The 16,092-nt window shown below is 35.4% G+C and overlaps 1 protein-coding gene across 1 annotated transcript; it reads right to left on the bottom strand.

Annotated features, from left to right (window-relative positions):
- Nucleotides 1–11,501: 11,501 nt before the first annotated feature.
- LOC135203421 (uncharacterized) lies at nt 11,502–13,067 on the bottom strand. Its single transcript, XM_064233147.1, has one exon. The coding sequence runs from the start codon at nt 13,065–13,067 to the stop codon at nt 11,502–11,504; it is 1,566 nt and encodes a 521-aa protein (XP_064089217.1).
- Nucleotides 13,068–16,092: the final 3,025 nt, after the last annotated feature.

Here is a 16,092-nt window from a genome sequence, read left to right as displayed (position 1 = left end):
TAATATATATAATATAAATAATTTATTAATATATATACTATATGTAAATATAATATATATATATATATATTATAATATTATAATATATATATGTTATATATGTATATATGTAATAATATATATGTATATGTATTTATATGTTAATAATGTATATATATATTATATATTATAGTATATGTATATGTATATATATATATAAATATGTATTATATATATTATATATACTATATATATATATATAGATATATAATAGTATATATATATATATTATTTATTAATAATAATATATTCTAAATATATGCATATATATATATATATATACATATATAGGTGTATATAGATATATATATAATTATATATGATATATATATATTATATATAATATATATATATAGATATTATATATGTATATATATATATTATATGTTTATTATATATATATAATATTATATATATGTATATATATATATTATATATATATATATAGTTATTATTATATATTATATATTGTGGTATATAATATTATATATATCATATATTATATATATATATATCTATATATATATGTGTATATATATATATATATATATATTATGTATATATATATATATATTATATATATATGTATATATATATATATATATATATATATATATATATATATATATATATGTGTGTGTGTGTGTGTGTGTGTGTGTGTGTGTGTATTCTTTTGGTGTAAAAGAATACACACACAGTGGAGTATTAATTTTAAAGTAAAATAAGTACCAAAAGTAGTGAAGGCTGAGTAATACTATTCGGCGGCGTTTTATTTTCGCTCTTGACACTTGAGGTTTATGTGTCTGAAAAAGTTTTAATTGGCTTGATTTATTTTGACATTCCGTAAGTTTTCCGAGACTTGTTTATGTGTACGGGTTGCTGTCTGAAACAGTGAGAAAGAAAGCAGTGGTGTAAAATTAATTTTTTATGACATTATGCTGATGGCTAACTTTTATTTTCGTGCTGAATCCCATAATTATTGTTGTTGTTGTTGTTGTTATTATTATTATTATTATTATTATTAGTATTATTATTATTATTTCAATACATGAAACCTATTCACATAGAACAGGCACACAGGGACCATTCACTCGAAATTCAACCTTCCAAAGAATGTTGGTTTCAAACCCCCACTGCTAAAGACCCCACGCTGCAGCAGTAACTGATCACGACACAGAGTCAGTGATTTTTCATACCCCGGGGGGTGGGGGAGGGGGAGACGCGAACCAGCGACATCTGAGTGGCACACTAAGACACTAACCACTATACCAGGGGCCCAGTCATTTGGTATAACTGTCGTGATCATTATGAGTGTTTTTTTATGCTGTTTGTCATGGTGTCTATTCGCCCTGTTTGTTATATTACGAATCAGGAATTGGTGGGGAGATGTTATGTCTGAGGCTGGAAAAAAACTTGGGATCTCAAGGACAGAGATGGTTTGGACTTGTTAGTGGGAGGGGAGAGTGTCAGCTGATAAAGTAGTAGATAGGAAGGACTAAGGAATCATGGGAGAAGGGGATAGATGAAGATCTGGACCGAATGGAGATTAGGCCAGGAAATTCACGTCAGAAGATTAGGTCAGAAAATTCACGCCAGAACCCACAAATAGAAAAATATATATAAACGTTTATAACGATGATGATTTTCAGTAGTGGTAATGGTGGTGTATTATCATTATTGTTATCAATCATAATAGTAGTAGTTAGCGTTAGTAGTAGAGAAGGTGTTGAATTAGTGATATTATTTACGGCCGGAGACATGTTCGTATACAGTACTTGTCTGTTTGTGGTTATTACCAGGTGAGATCAGTAATAATAGCAGGCTATTACGTATTACTTACAGCTGTGGCAGTAATAGTAACAGCCATTATTATTATTATTATTATTATTATTATTATTATTATTATTATTATTATTATTATTATTATTATTATTATTATTATTATTATTATTCAGAAGATGAAACCTATTCATATGGAACAAGCCCACAGGGCCGTTGACTTGAAATTCAAGCTTCCAAAGAATATGGTGTTCATTAAGAAGTAAGAGGAAGTAAAGGGAAATACAGAAAGAAGAGATACCACTTAAAAAATAGAAATACATAAAGAAGAGATACCACTCTATAAAAAAAGAAATGCAAAAAGAAGAGATACCACTTATTAAAAAGAGAATTTCAGAAAGAAGAGATACCACTTAATAAAAAAAGAAATACAAAAAGAAGAGATACCACTTAATAAAAACAAAAAATACAAAAAGAAGAGATACCACTTAATAAAAACAAAAAATACAAAAAGAAGAGATACCACTTAATAAAAAAATACAAAAAGAAGAGATACCACTTTTAAAAAAAGAAATTATCAAGTAGATAAATAGATAAGAATATATGAATATGCAGAAGACGAATCGCATTAGAGTAGTAATGCATTGTATTTCTGAAGTTTCCAGTTGCACGGCATTTTTGGGAGGAGTTTTTATATAATGGTCCTTCTTTCCACGACGTCGAAACATTGTTAACGCCCCTTTGCCCGGAAGCCCTGTTGCAGTTGCATCGCAGATTTGACCTCTTTCAAGTCTCCCATCGACGGAAATGATCGAGAAACTTCTTTTTTTCCACCGTCCTCAGTCCTCCTCAGAAATCCGCATCCGCACCGGGTCGCCGCATCGACATCCGTTGCCGCGCCATGCACGATTGTGTTCTGGGAATTCTCCATTAAATTCCCTAATTCCCATTCTGGGAATTTTCCACTCGATTCTCGAATTTCATTCACGGAATTCAGGGCCGCTGGTGGTTCACGTTCCTTGCTGCTGCTGCTGCTGCTTAAGTGCTCGCCTCAAGTTTTGTCTCATTTGGTTCGGAAAATTAAACGTGGCACCCTCGATTTTTATTCAGGGGAGATTTATGTTTGTTGTTGCTTTTTTTATTTGTTTTTATTTGTTTTTATTTTTATTTTATTTATTTTTGGCTTGGTAAGGAATTTCGACTTAATCTTGATCAGAGGAATCCGTTAAGCCTTTTGGGAAGCTCGCCTTTAGATGAGTCGGGGCTGATGAATACGTGAACAGCTGGCTGTCAGTCATTGGATAATATCACCTCGATGGGGAATTATTTTATAAAACGTTTGCTCACAGACGTACGCAAACACACACGATATATATATATATTAATATATATATATATATATATATATATATATATATATATATATATGTATATATATATATATGTATATATAATATATATATTATATATATATATATATATATATATATATATATATATAATATATATATATATATATATATATATATATATATATATTATAATTATATATTTATGTGCCTATTGATATGGAACAAGCCACTGACTTCAATTCAGGCTTCCAAAGAATATGCTGCTCGTCAGTGAGAAGTAAAAGGAGGTGAAGGGAAATATATAAAGAAGAGATCCCACTTATTAAAAAAGAATTAGCTAAATAGATAGGAATAAACAGATAAGCTTATAATTCTTCAAATGCTTTGGAGAATCCGCCGGGTGCAAGACAACAACACTCGTATTGTTCTGCAGTGCCTGACGAACATTCCTCTCTTCCCGCTTGTTATTGGGTGGACGCCTGAAGGAAGACGTGCCAGGTGGAGTGATATTTCTACCCAGAGGACTACAGAGGACGCAGTGCCAAGAGTTGCTCTTGAAATCGAATTGCTATTTTAGAATGTTTATTTAGATCCCAGGTTGCCTCAGTGTCAGTTTTAAATTCCCTCAATTCTTGCCTGTCTGAGCTGCCCAGGCATTCATGATTTTACACAGATATTTGCATTTCTAACTATTGTGGGCAGACGACATTGATGCACGAAATCTGGCATCATTTAACTCGGAAGTATCCCAGTTTTCTCATCAAACCCAAAGGCCTTTTTTTTTCTTCTTTTTTTTATGTTGGATGCTAAGTCTTATTCTGAACACAGCTTTTATTTATTCTTCTTTCCTCTTTCATTTATATCCCGTAAGGGGGTAGTGCCGTCAGTGCACCTCATTCGGTGCAATGTAGGCATTACTTACGGTCCCTTGCAGCATCTCTTCGGCCCCTAGCTGCAATTACTTTCATTCCTTTTACTGTACCTCCGTTCATATTCTCTCTCTTCCATCTTACTGTCCACCCTCTCCTAACAATTGTTTCATAGTGCAACTTCTTTGAGGTTTTCCTCCTGTTAACCTATCAAACCTTTTACTGTCAATTTCCGTTTCAGCGCTGAATGGCCTTAGTTGCCCCAGTGCTTGGCATAACGCCAAAAATCTATATAAATCAAATCAGTTCTTTCATTTGTATGGGCCATTCTCTCTGTACCCACGCATTGTAACATCCCTTTTCTTGTGTAGGTTTGAATGTTTGCCTATATGTAAATATGTGGTTTTATATGCTGTGTACTGGCTTTTATGTTGATACGTGATCATTTATATTGACATTGTATTTTGGCGAATATACTTTAGTAAGGCATTTCAATGATTTTGTTTTCTAAATAGATTCTAAACTGTCTTGTTTATGTTTATTGTTCACGACTTCCAGGAATGACGTAGATGTCGTGATAACAAAAGTTTGAATTGGAGTGAGGAGGAATATTCTAAATTCATTTACTGCTTTCATGCGTCCTTCACTTACAGTATGATGGAAAAATAGCAAACGGTGTTTTGTTTGAATTTTTGCTCTGGTATTGAATTTTCATTTTTGTATTTTATGACATGTGTCATATATATATATATATATATATAGCTATATATATATATATGTTTTTTTTTTTTTTGCGTGGGTGGGCGGAGCCACTTAGAAGCAGCTGACTTTTATGACTGGAATAAATGAACCATTCTGTTTGAGGGAGGAGTAGCAGCGGTGCCAAGTAGAACGACATTTCCATTCAGAGGGGCAGAGGCACAGTGCCAAGGGTTGTTGTTGTTGTTGTTCTTGAAGGCCCAGTCCTCCTCCTCCTCCTCCTCCTCCTCCTCTCCTCAGGTCAGGAAGATTCCCCTCTTTGATTGCGGAAGGAAGGGAGAGGGGGGGGGGGGGGTCGGTGTTGTTGGTGCTGATTTACTTAAAGTACGACCAGTCGTCGGTAGCGAGTTGTAGTGGGTGTGGGTTGACTCGGTCGAATTTTGATCAGGTTTTGTTGTTGTTACCGTGATAGGTTTTTTTTTATCATCTTTGTCGTTCCCTTGGTAGGTTTAGCCTTTGTGTTGTTTCTTTAATAGGTTTTATCATTTTGTTGTTGTTCCCTTGATAGGCTCTGTCATTTTTGTTGCTGTTACCTTGATAGGTTTCGTCGTTGGTGTTATTCATGATCATGCGTCAACACAAGCCACCACCGGGCCGTGACTGATATTTTCAAAGGACGTGGCTGTGAGTTTCATAAAGCAGTATACGCTGTACAGAAAACTCTGTTTCCTCATAGCATTTTTTACTTGTTAGTAATGATTACGTTATAATTGTTAAAATTTCTGTTCTATTTTTTGAAATGTTTATTGCTTTTGCCATGGTGGACTTTTCTAATTTCATTGTAGTTGAATTGATTGATTTTAATCATTATTGTCCTTGTTGTATTGTCATGGTCGATTTTATATGATTTCCTTGTCTTATTTTTATGTTTAAATTGCCATCAGTAGTCCTTCGCTGATAGTATGAGCTTGGAAAATGTACCGGATATTTTTTGGAGATCCTTCTTCTCCTTCTCCTGGCTTAGAATCTGTGTAGCTAGTCAGTTGATATCGAGGTAGGACATTGTAATGCAGGGTGTCCATAATGTCCCAGTATCATTCTGAGCAATAAATACTTGTAATGGTACAGGGACGTTATGGACACCCTGTATATTTAACAAATATGGTGTTCTGAGCCATTTTTAACATTGTATGTTGTTAGTTTGTTATAGTCAATCATTAAAAAGTTGTGCTGTGTTATATGTATGTACATTTTTTTTATATATGGTTTATATTTTACTGTTTCCGGCTTGTGGGGTAGAGGTCCTCTCCAACCTTTACCCACGAAGGGTTTATTTTCAAGTTGTAATTTTAAAGTTTATTTTCAAAACGTTTAAAGATTATTATTATTCAGAGATAGTTTATGATTGCACCTTGACTTGGGACCATCCCATATGTCATGAATAGCATGAATTATTTTATATTTGTTTGAAAAATATTACAGACATCGTTGGTTGCTTTTTGTTTTTCATTTATGTGTTTCGATGCTTGTTGTTCATGATAAAAAAAAAAGTTTACCTGTGTTGTCTATTGTGTTTCACTTCCTTTTGAATAAAGACGCTCCGGAAGGCCATTTAATTTGATTAAGCAAGTTTTTGCAAAATAAACTCCGTATATGTTGTGAAAATAGAGAACGGAACAAAAAGAACTGAAACCAAACGCACACAGTCAAAGAAAATACGCGTACATATGCAAATAACTAAATATTTACCAGTTCTGTACTTTGGCCTACCTACTGTGTTGTACTTTTCAACCGTTCCATGGGACATCATGTAACCTAACTGTCCAACTTCTTCAATTTTCGCCCCCGTAGGAGTTTTGTACCATCGATAAACCCCACTCGGTGCACTGGGGCCATTACTTAAGGTTCTAGCTTCAACCCCTTTATTCCTTTTACTGTACCTCCGTTCATATTCTCTTTCTTCCATCTCACTGTCCACCCTCTCCTAACTATTGATTCGCAGTGCAACTGCTTTGAGGTTTTCCTCCTGTTACACCTTTCAAGCCTTTTCACGGTTTCCCTTTCAGCGCTGAATGACCTCATGGGTCCAAGTGCTTGGCCTTTGGTCTGAATTTCACAGTCTATCCTCTTTCATTTTCACCAGAGAGAGTCTAGAAGAATGACGTGGTTGTCTCCAGGCAGCATCAATTTACATACATGAATTATAATCAGTCACTCGTCATAGATTTTTATTCCATTTCAACGCCTTAAATGTGAAGGGGATTTTCAGTAATTGTCAGTTGCCATTTGCAGTCTTAGTCTAGTGCACTTATCAAGTGAGGACACTTAGCTGGACAACATGACCTTGTTCAGTGATTCGAAACATGACATTATTCGTCATGCACGGATCTAAGGCATTAATTCTGAACGCATTTCCCACCGCTTGATTCTTGAAGTGGTAATCGGAATATTTATAATTGAATATCTATCGCTTAGCACTTTTTATGAAACGTTTTCATTGTCTTTTAAACAAATTAATTTATCAGGGTAAACTATTAATTTAACTCGTCCACTCGTTAGTTGGTCCGCTGGTATAGTGGTTAGAGTCGTGGTCTGCCACTCATATGTCGCGGGTTCGCGTTTCCCGCAGGGGGATGAAAAATCACTAGCTCTCTATCATGATTAGTTGCTGCTGCAGTGCGACAGACAAAGGCATCTCAATAGTTTTCTTTTACAGAAGACTAAAAAATTAAGAAAATTAGTAAACTACTCATGTGGAAAGAACGTATCTCTAGTCTGTTATTGTTGATAGATTAAATTGGTCATGTACCAGCACGGGCTCTTGCTCATTCAATATATTGTTGACGATCTCTATGATTTTCCAGGAGTCAAAATTTTTAGCCTTGATCCATTTGAATGGTCAGTCATTTTGAATAATAAGGAAATACGTGATCGACGCCTAGGAGGAGTAATGTTTTTAAAAAGCTCATGCAAAATATATCAAGGGTTTTACTTCTGTTATGCCATGTTGTAACCAAGAGGAAACCCAGGGAAAGAACGCAAATCGAAGAACAAATATATTAGGAAAGCTACATTCAGTTTCTGAGCGTCATGCTCCCTTTTCACACTGAAGAGAGAGCACGAAATCGCTTTCCAATCAAATTTCAAGCGCCTCAGTGGCGTGGTAGGTATGGTGTTGGCGTGCCACCTCGATGGCCGCGAGTTCGATTCTCGGGCGTTCCACTGAGGGGGTGAGAGATGTGTATTTCTGATGAAAGAAGTTCACTCTCGACGTAGTTCGGAAGTCACGTAAAAAGCCGTTGGTCCCGTTGCTGAATAACCACTGGTTCCATGCAACGTCAAAAACAGAGGAAATCAATCGGACTCTTCACTTGGGAGCCTTATGTCAGTCGCTCTGTGGTAACGAAATGACGAACGTTTGACGTTCGCCCCCAAGAAGTCTCATCGGCGGAACATTGTCGAACCCCACCGAGGGATGTTGCGTCGCGGGTGGAACGTCCATCGAAAGGGTCGCGGAATGGAACTTCAGAACAGGAAATGAGACATCGGGACGCTGAATGAGATTTCGGGACGTAAAATGGGACTTGCGGAGCAAAAGAGGACTTCGTGGTGCATTGAAATTTTAATGATGATGCAAAAATTAGACTGTACGGTGCATGATGGGACTTTGTTGGACGAAAGCAAGACTCCACATTGTGAAGTCAGACTTTATATTTAGTAATGAGACTTCAGGACAGGAAACAGGTGTGGCAACATGAAAATTGACTTTGAAACAAAATAGAAAATTGCACCACAAAATGGAATTACATGAAGAAACAAAGTAGTAAATTGCATCGCAAAATGGAACTACTTGAAGAAACTAAATAGGACATTGCACCATAAAATAGAACTACACGAAGAAACTAAATAGAAAATTGCACCACAAAATGGAACTACATGAAGAAACGAAATAGGACATTGCACCACAAAATAGAACTACATGAAGAAACAAAATAGAAAATTGCGCCACAAAATAGAACTACATGAAGAAACAAAATAGGAAATTGCACCACAAAATGGAACAACATGAAGAAACAAAATAGAAAATTGCGCCACAAAATAGAACTACATGAAGAAACGAAATAGGACATTGCACCACAAAATGGAACTACATAAAGAAACGAAATAGTAAATTGCATCTCGAAGTGAAACTACTTGAATTAAAAATGAATGAAACTGAATCGAAAAGCGTCATTGCTACATAATCTTTTTGGGGCGAAATTAACAATGCAATGGTCATCAAATCCTAATGATGAGAAGTAAGACTTAGCAGGGTGTGACCCATTTCACTGCATGGGAAGAAGCTTCTGGAACTGACAGAAGATTTTGAAAGTGCAAAAGATTTGACGATGGCAAATACGACGCAATGCGAAAGAAAATTGGTGATGTAGAGGTCAGACTGAGAAGAAATTAAAGTAGAAAATGAAGTGAGACTTTTCAAGAACGCAATAAATAAATATATATATATATATATATATATATATATATATATATATATATATATATATATATGTATGATGTATGTATGTATGTATGTTTGTATGTGTGTATATATATATATATATATATATATATATATATATATATATATATATATATATATATATATATAAACATGGGGGAAAACCCCCCCATGTATTCATAAGGTAAGCGTGGACACGAAACGGAAGGCAGACCCCCACCCCATTACATACACAGCCTCTCTCTCTCTCTAAGGCAAGGAATCTCTTCCTCTCTCTCTCTCTCTCTCTCTCTCTCTAGCGCCGGCAATCTCTCTCTCTCGCTCTCTCTCTAGCGCCGCATCTCTCTCTCTCATCTCTCTCTCTCTCTCTCCACCTCTTTCTCTCCATTCTAACAGGTAATGAAAATGAGAGAGTTGCATCATAACATAACGTTTATTTACAAGAATAACTAAATCAATTAACTAAGTAATCCAGTCTTACAGACTAACTTAAAACTACAACTCATTGTCAAGTCACCCAAAAGTCCACACCTCTCCGGTAACTCTTTAGTTCCCCGGTATTTCCAGATCCGTCTGTTCAAAGATACAGAACACATCTCGGTAAGTACACACACAAGTTTAAAGACAAAGTTAATAAAATGGAACATCTTACAAGATATCAAACAAGCCATCCCTTTGGCTAAAGTAAAGGTAACACTTACCCATTCCCAACCGGAATATCACTCACTGATAAATAAAAACACTTTGGCATCTGCCATCATGGCTTCGCCTTCCTCCCCCGAATGTCTGTGCAAGTCTTCCCATAAACTTGGCTAGTGCTACATTATGAATAGAAGAGGCGCACACGCACATACGAACACACAGTTCGCTAGCGCCTCACGGTTCTAGCTGCATCTAGTTTCACAAAGGCACTTTGGGAAGAGTTCATAAACTGTGTTAAATATATTGTTTTTATCTTTTCTTTCCAACTTCAGAATCCTTGTATTCTCGTTTTCCTTTAGCTTGTTTATTTTTAGTACAAAAAAAAAGTACTTTGCCTTTTTCATAATCCTTGGTTTTTAAGCATCTTTTCATAGTCCTTGGTTTCCAACTCTCTTGGAAAATAAAAGATCTCAAACGTAACTTTAAATAAGTTTAATAATTATTTAATACTGTATATACTTTGTGTGCTGGCATTTGAGACCATTTTAAAGTATTTAGCTCTTCCTGAGTTAGTTAACGAAGTTAACGAGTAAGGGTAAGAATTCTTACCAAGCAGTATCTGCCTAACCCTCCAAGGAAGCAGTTCTCCTGACTGAAGGGAAATTGGATAAACTCGACCTTCGTTAGAAACTTGCCAACTGAAGTGTGATCGTTACTAATGAACTCTTATACTTGAAGGACGTTTATGGCTATGAAATAATGAAGTGCTAAGTACCACCAGTTTCACCAAAGTGCAATGGAGAGACGAGGGCATGATTCTCCAGGGTGTGTGTTTTCGGAGGAATCTTTTAATGGATTGTGTAGCAGCATGGAAGAGAGGCCAGGACTAGGATCCATTTCCCTACCATAGTCTTTGGCATCCACTACATACTGCTGGATTACTTCCGAGGCATTCAACTTCGTGGATTTATATCAAGCAAGCTGGCGCTTGATAACTTTGAGGTAGGTCTCTGTAATGTTGGCACACTTTACGAGATTTAAAGTTATTGAATGAATAATTTTAGCGCTGAGTCATTATTCCCGTAAAAAAATAGAACTTGTAACCAGAAAGAACTTACTCTTGTTAATATTTTGCTTTGCCATTTATCATATATTTTGAGATCTTTTTATTTAAACTTATTCTGAACTTTAAGTCACTTGCATAGGCAATAATTTCTCATACAATTTTCTGATAGACTTATCATATCTTTTATAGGCTATGCGCAGTGGCATCGTGGTAATGGTATTGCTAGATGCATCTTATAAACTTTTCACTGGTTATAAGCGATTGCGGAGTGTGGAGGTTAGGTAACTAGTGCCAGAGTTACCTATATATCGGGCAGCATCAAGTTGTCGTTAATATTAATCTTTATTCTGCATAATATTATGCTTAAATGTCCTTTATGTTCAATAATAAATTCAATGTTCACTTTGATGTTTGTTTACTCACCATTTTTTATAACCTTCATATAATTTTTCCGAATATGGCGACCGTGACAGGATTCGAACCTGCAATCTTCTTTTTCTTAAATATTTGCCAAGACTATTTACATTACCATCACCAATAATAAATAAAAAAGCCTACACAGACAAACTTTTCTGTAAAATTTGTCTGGTCTTCAGAGTACTAATCTTTGCCGCTTTGCGCTTTCTGCGCTTTCCTTGAATGCGATTGCTGGCCAGATTAGAATCATTTGAGTCATAATTAGGACTGTCTTTATCTTCATTTGAAGAAACATCAGGTCTGAAAAGAAATATTAGATTAGATGAATGTCTCTTCGTAAGTTCCCCAGTTCTGCCTTTTAGTAGGGTAACTCCAGTAACTTCCCCAAGCTCATTGAGAACTACATCACGGACTATTCCCATTGGGTATTGGTTTGGCTTACTATATGGTTCTTTAATTAGAACCACATCATTCTTTTGAAGAAGTGTATGCTTTACAGGTTTGAATCTGTCTTTCGCATTTACAGCTTGATTTGTCAAGTTAGCCAAAAATTCTTCATGATAAATGTTAATCAAATAACTTCTGACTTTACGCAGTTTTGTGTAGTTTTCTTTAACTTTATCACAAGGAGAAACTAAATAGTCCTCATCCAATTCTAGATCTGGATGTCTTTGCAGCTCAGGAATTAAGTTAACTGAAACAAGGTCATAACCCCTAATTAGACACTCTGGTGTTATGGGATCAGGAAGAGTTTTGCTTATATCTGTATCTCTTAATGCCTCTTTGAAAGCTATTGGCCTTCTATTCAATAAATGGACAGTCTGACATATTAAAAACTCAAAATCCCTTATATCTAAAACATTATTTCTTATGGCTCCAAATAAGCATCTCTTAGTAAGTTTCACACAACTTTCAACCATTGAACCAAGAGCAGAGTTCCCTTTGAAAAACTGTTCAAACTGAAGGTTCTTTATGTCATTCTCTTCTAGATAGAGTTTAACTTCTGGGTCTTTTAAATAATCTAGAATTACGTTGCCTCCTGCTACTAACTGAGATCCCTGATCGGAAATGCACAAATTTGGTAGTCCAAACTCAAACGTATGAAGCTGGAAGGCTCTAAGATACTCCTTAACACTCAAGTCCCTGCACACCTTCAGATTTATAGCTCTACTCCATGTACATGTAAAACATATTATCCATGCTTTTACTTTCTTCCCACTGGAACGTACAAAGAAGGGTCCCATGTAATCTACAAAAATATAGCGGAAAGGAATCTCTGGGGGATTAATCCTGAAATCTCTATAACAGTTTTGATTAAGATTAACTGTCCTCTCATTGAACCTACGGCATATGACACATGTGCGGATTATCCTTTTAACTACTGAAAAAAATCTAGGTATCCAAAATATCTTACGTACTTCAGCCAGTAGCCTATAGCATCCCGCATGTAAAAAACGTTCATGATAATCTAATACAATATATTTAGTTAGTAAACTATCCTTAGAAATTAGCAATGGAAATCGCATCCTTCTGTCATCTTTCAGTTTCTGCATTTTGCTACGTACCCTTAACAGGCCTTCCTGATCCACATAAACATTGAGCTGTCCAACTAACTTGGGGATATCTTTGAGCAACCGGTTTCTGGATTCAAAATATTCAAAAATTTCAGGGAAGTGCTTCTGCTGATCTCTTCTTATTACCATCTTTGTAGCCTCTGCAAAGAAGTTATGATTAATATCAAAACAGCTAATATGTCCATACTTAACAGGATCCTTTAGTTTTAGTTTAATTTTAAAGTTATTAACAAAGATAAGTACTCTACGGAAAACAGAAACAACTTTATGGTAGCTAGAACATCTTGATAAAGCATCAGTATGCTCATCAATCCTTGTAGTTATAGTACCATGATAAGACTGACAACACACCAACAGGAGAATCTTGCCTTTACTGGAAGGGCCGGTATTACAAAATCCAAGATAGATTCCCTGTTTAGCTGACCTTCTGTCTCATTAAGCAGAAATTTGGGACCTGAAAAGTAGTTAGTTTTCTGAAGCTGCTTGAAAGATAAGCTGCGAGTGATGCAATCTGCTGGATTTTCACAACCTGACACAAAAGAAAAATGAATTGGTGTTATTACAAAGTTCATTTATTGTGTGTAACCTATTTTGAACAAATACTGAACACTTCTGCATTTTATCAAGCTTGGCAGAAAACCCATGTACCCAGGAAAGGGCAACGAAGCTATCCGAGTAGATTATCAACTCTCTTATTTTGATTGGCATCATACATGAGATTCCTGATAACTCTTCATACAGACAAGTAATTTCTTCTACGGCCAAAGTTATTCCTTGCAGTTCCAGAGATGGCATGCTTTTAGATTCCATTTGCTTGTTTACTATCCTATTTTTTGCAAAGACAAAACTAACCTTTCCTGTGGAAATATTTTGTATGTAAATGACTACACCAAACATCTGCTTACTACTGTCTGAAAATGCCAATAGCCGGTAAGTATCTTCTCTACTCCCAAAGACTCTTGGTATCTCTGTAACAGAAGCAGCATTTGCTTGTTTGGCAATATTCCGCCATTGCCTCCTAACATCAGCATCTAATTCCTTGTCCCAGCCCAGATCTTTGTCGCACTGTAACTGATGCAAAAATAGCCTTGAACGATTAAGAATAGGGCCATTAAAGTTAAAGAGATCATACTGGGAGGCAATAGACTGCAATACTTCCCGTTTTGTTCGAGCTTGTATGTTAAGACTAATAGGTTTAGTAGATAAACTGTCTTGCTTCCTATCCCATGACAACCCAAGTAGTTTTACCTTTTCATTGGTTTCTGTACTAAGCTCACTATCTATGTGGTCTTGCAATGCAGAATCATTACTGATGTACTGCTGCAGGTAAAACTTGTAAGGTTCAAAAATGCTTTCTAGTTGTTGATATGACCAGAGAAGATCTTCAGAACTATCATAAGCAACTGCACAGTTATCCATGTAACATAGTTGATATATCATCCTCTTTAATTGTAAAAGTTTACTATCATCACCGTCTACTTCTAAAATTAAAATCTTATATAGAGCAAGTAACAGTAATGCAGGGCTGCATCTTAAGCCGAAACTTAATCTTATATTTCTGTATCCCACAACTGTAAAGTCTTCCTTCTCTACATTTCTGAACCATAGACATAATAGCCTATTGCTATCTGTGTCATTTAAGGCAAGATTATTGAACGCTTTACATATATCAAAACATAATAACTTCTGTCCAAATCTCAAATGTAATATAGCAGAGGAAAGTTTCTGATTTAGATTTGGTCCTGAATATATAGCCTGATTGTGACTAATGGAAGGTTTACTAGAATCTTGCTGACAAAGATTAGACAAATACACTATCCTGCACTTTGTGGTTTCGCGCTCCATCTTAAAGATACCCATATGAGGCAAAAAGCTATGGTTAGGGTGCTCTCTGAGAAATTCGGGAAGATTATTAATGCGCTCTATGATCCCCATACTTTCTTGTTCTTTAAAAACTTTATCCATTATCAATAGCTTATCCCTGTTATTTTGCAATTTTTTCAAGTTAGACTTTAAAATTGAAACTGCCAATCCCTGATTGGAACCTAATAGATGAGACCTGAGATTCCAAAGTAAAGGAACAACAATTCTACCTTCTTTATCTCTCTTCATATTTTCAAGGGAAAACTTAACCAACTTCTTATTTATTTCAGAACTCCCAGAATCAGAATCATCAGGTTCAGACTTTACAAATCTATGACAACTTTCTTCTAAAATTAGGTTAGCTGCCTTGATAAGCTGAGATTCAATTATATCCCCTTTATCATCGAATACATTAATGTTAATGGGATCCACAGTATCTTCAAAGCACAATCCGAAACAAGGCAGTATTACCCGTCCCGAAAATGCTACTAACTAAGTTATGATCTGAAAGTTGAACCAATCCTTGAAAGCAACTTCCAACATAAGGTAAAAATGATAAATCTTTCAATATTTGTTCCACACTACCATGTAACAATACTCCAGCAGGAGTTTCAGAATATAGAGATTCTAAGTTTGATCCAAACAAGTGTTTCCTGCTGAGGAAGACAGTATGCTGAGCGAGTGCCAAGAATTAACTGAATATTCTGGATATCACAAGAATAATTTGACAAGCTTTCATCTGCCAACAAATAACCTCTTTCTTTGAAACCACATACTACTTTACCTAATTTAGGAAGTTTTAACTTTACATTAATAGAGGGTATACACAATGCTTCAATTTTTCTAAGCCTATCTCCTATCTGTAAACTTACTTCAATTAGCTTAGTAGTATAGTTCTGAGTAGTGTTAATGCCATTTACTGTTAGAGAAATATTTTCCCTTAATGTGGGTAAATTATAACTGTCTGCAATATCGGTCAAAATGAAGTTACACTGACAGCCACTGTCTTTTAAACATCTTAACTTTAAACCATTATCCAAGGTAGAAGTAAAAGTGGGAAGAACAGTCTGCATGTCAGAATCACTCTGGAAAGCTTCCACAATGTTAACCATTGAGCCAGATATCTCCTTATTTTCCTTAGGCTTTGATTTTGCTTTATCTTTACCCTTATCTGTAGAAGATTGGCTATCTGGGTTATTTCCATCTTTATTTGAGACTTGCTTGTCATCAACAGACCGAATACACAGAAAGCTGAAATGCCACTCTGAGCAATACTTACATTTATTATTGA

This window comes from Macrobrachium nipponense, chromosome 36 (assembly GCF_015104395.2).
Source record: "Macrobrachium nipponense isolate FS-2020 chromosome 36, ASM1510439v2, whole genome shotgun sequence".
Taxonomy (NCBI): Eukaryota; Metazoa; Arthropoda; class Malacostraca; order Decapoda; family Palaemonidae; genus Macrobrachium; species Macrobrachium nipponense.
The sequence above is the reverse complement of the archived record's forward strand: the minus strand, read 5'-3'. Positions and strand labels throughout refer to the sequence as shown.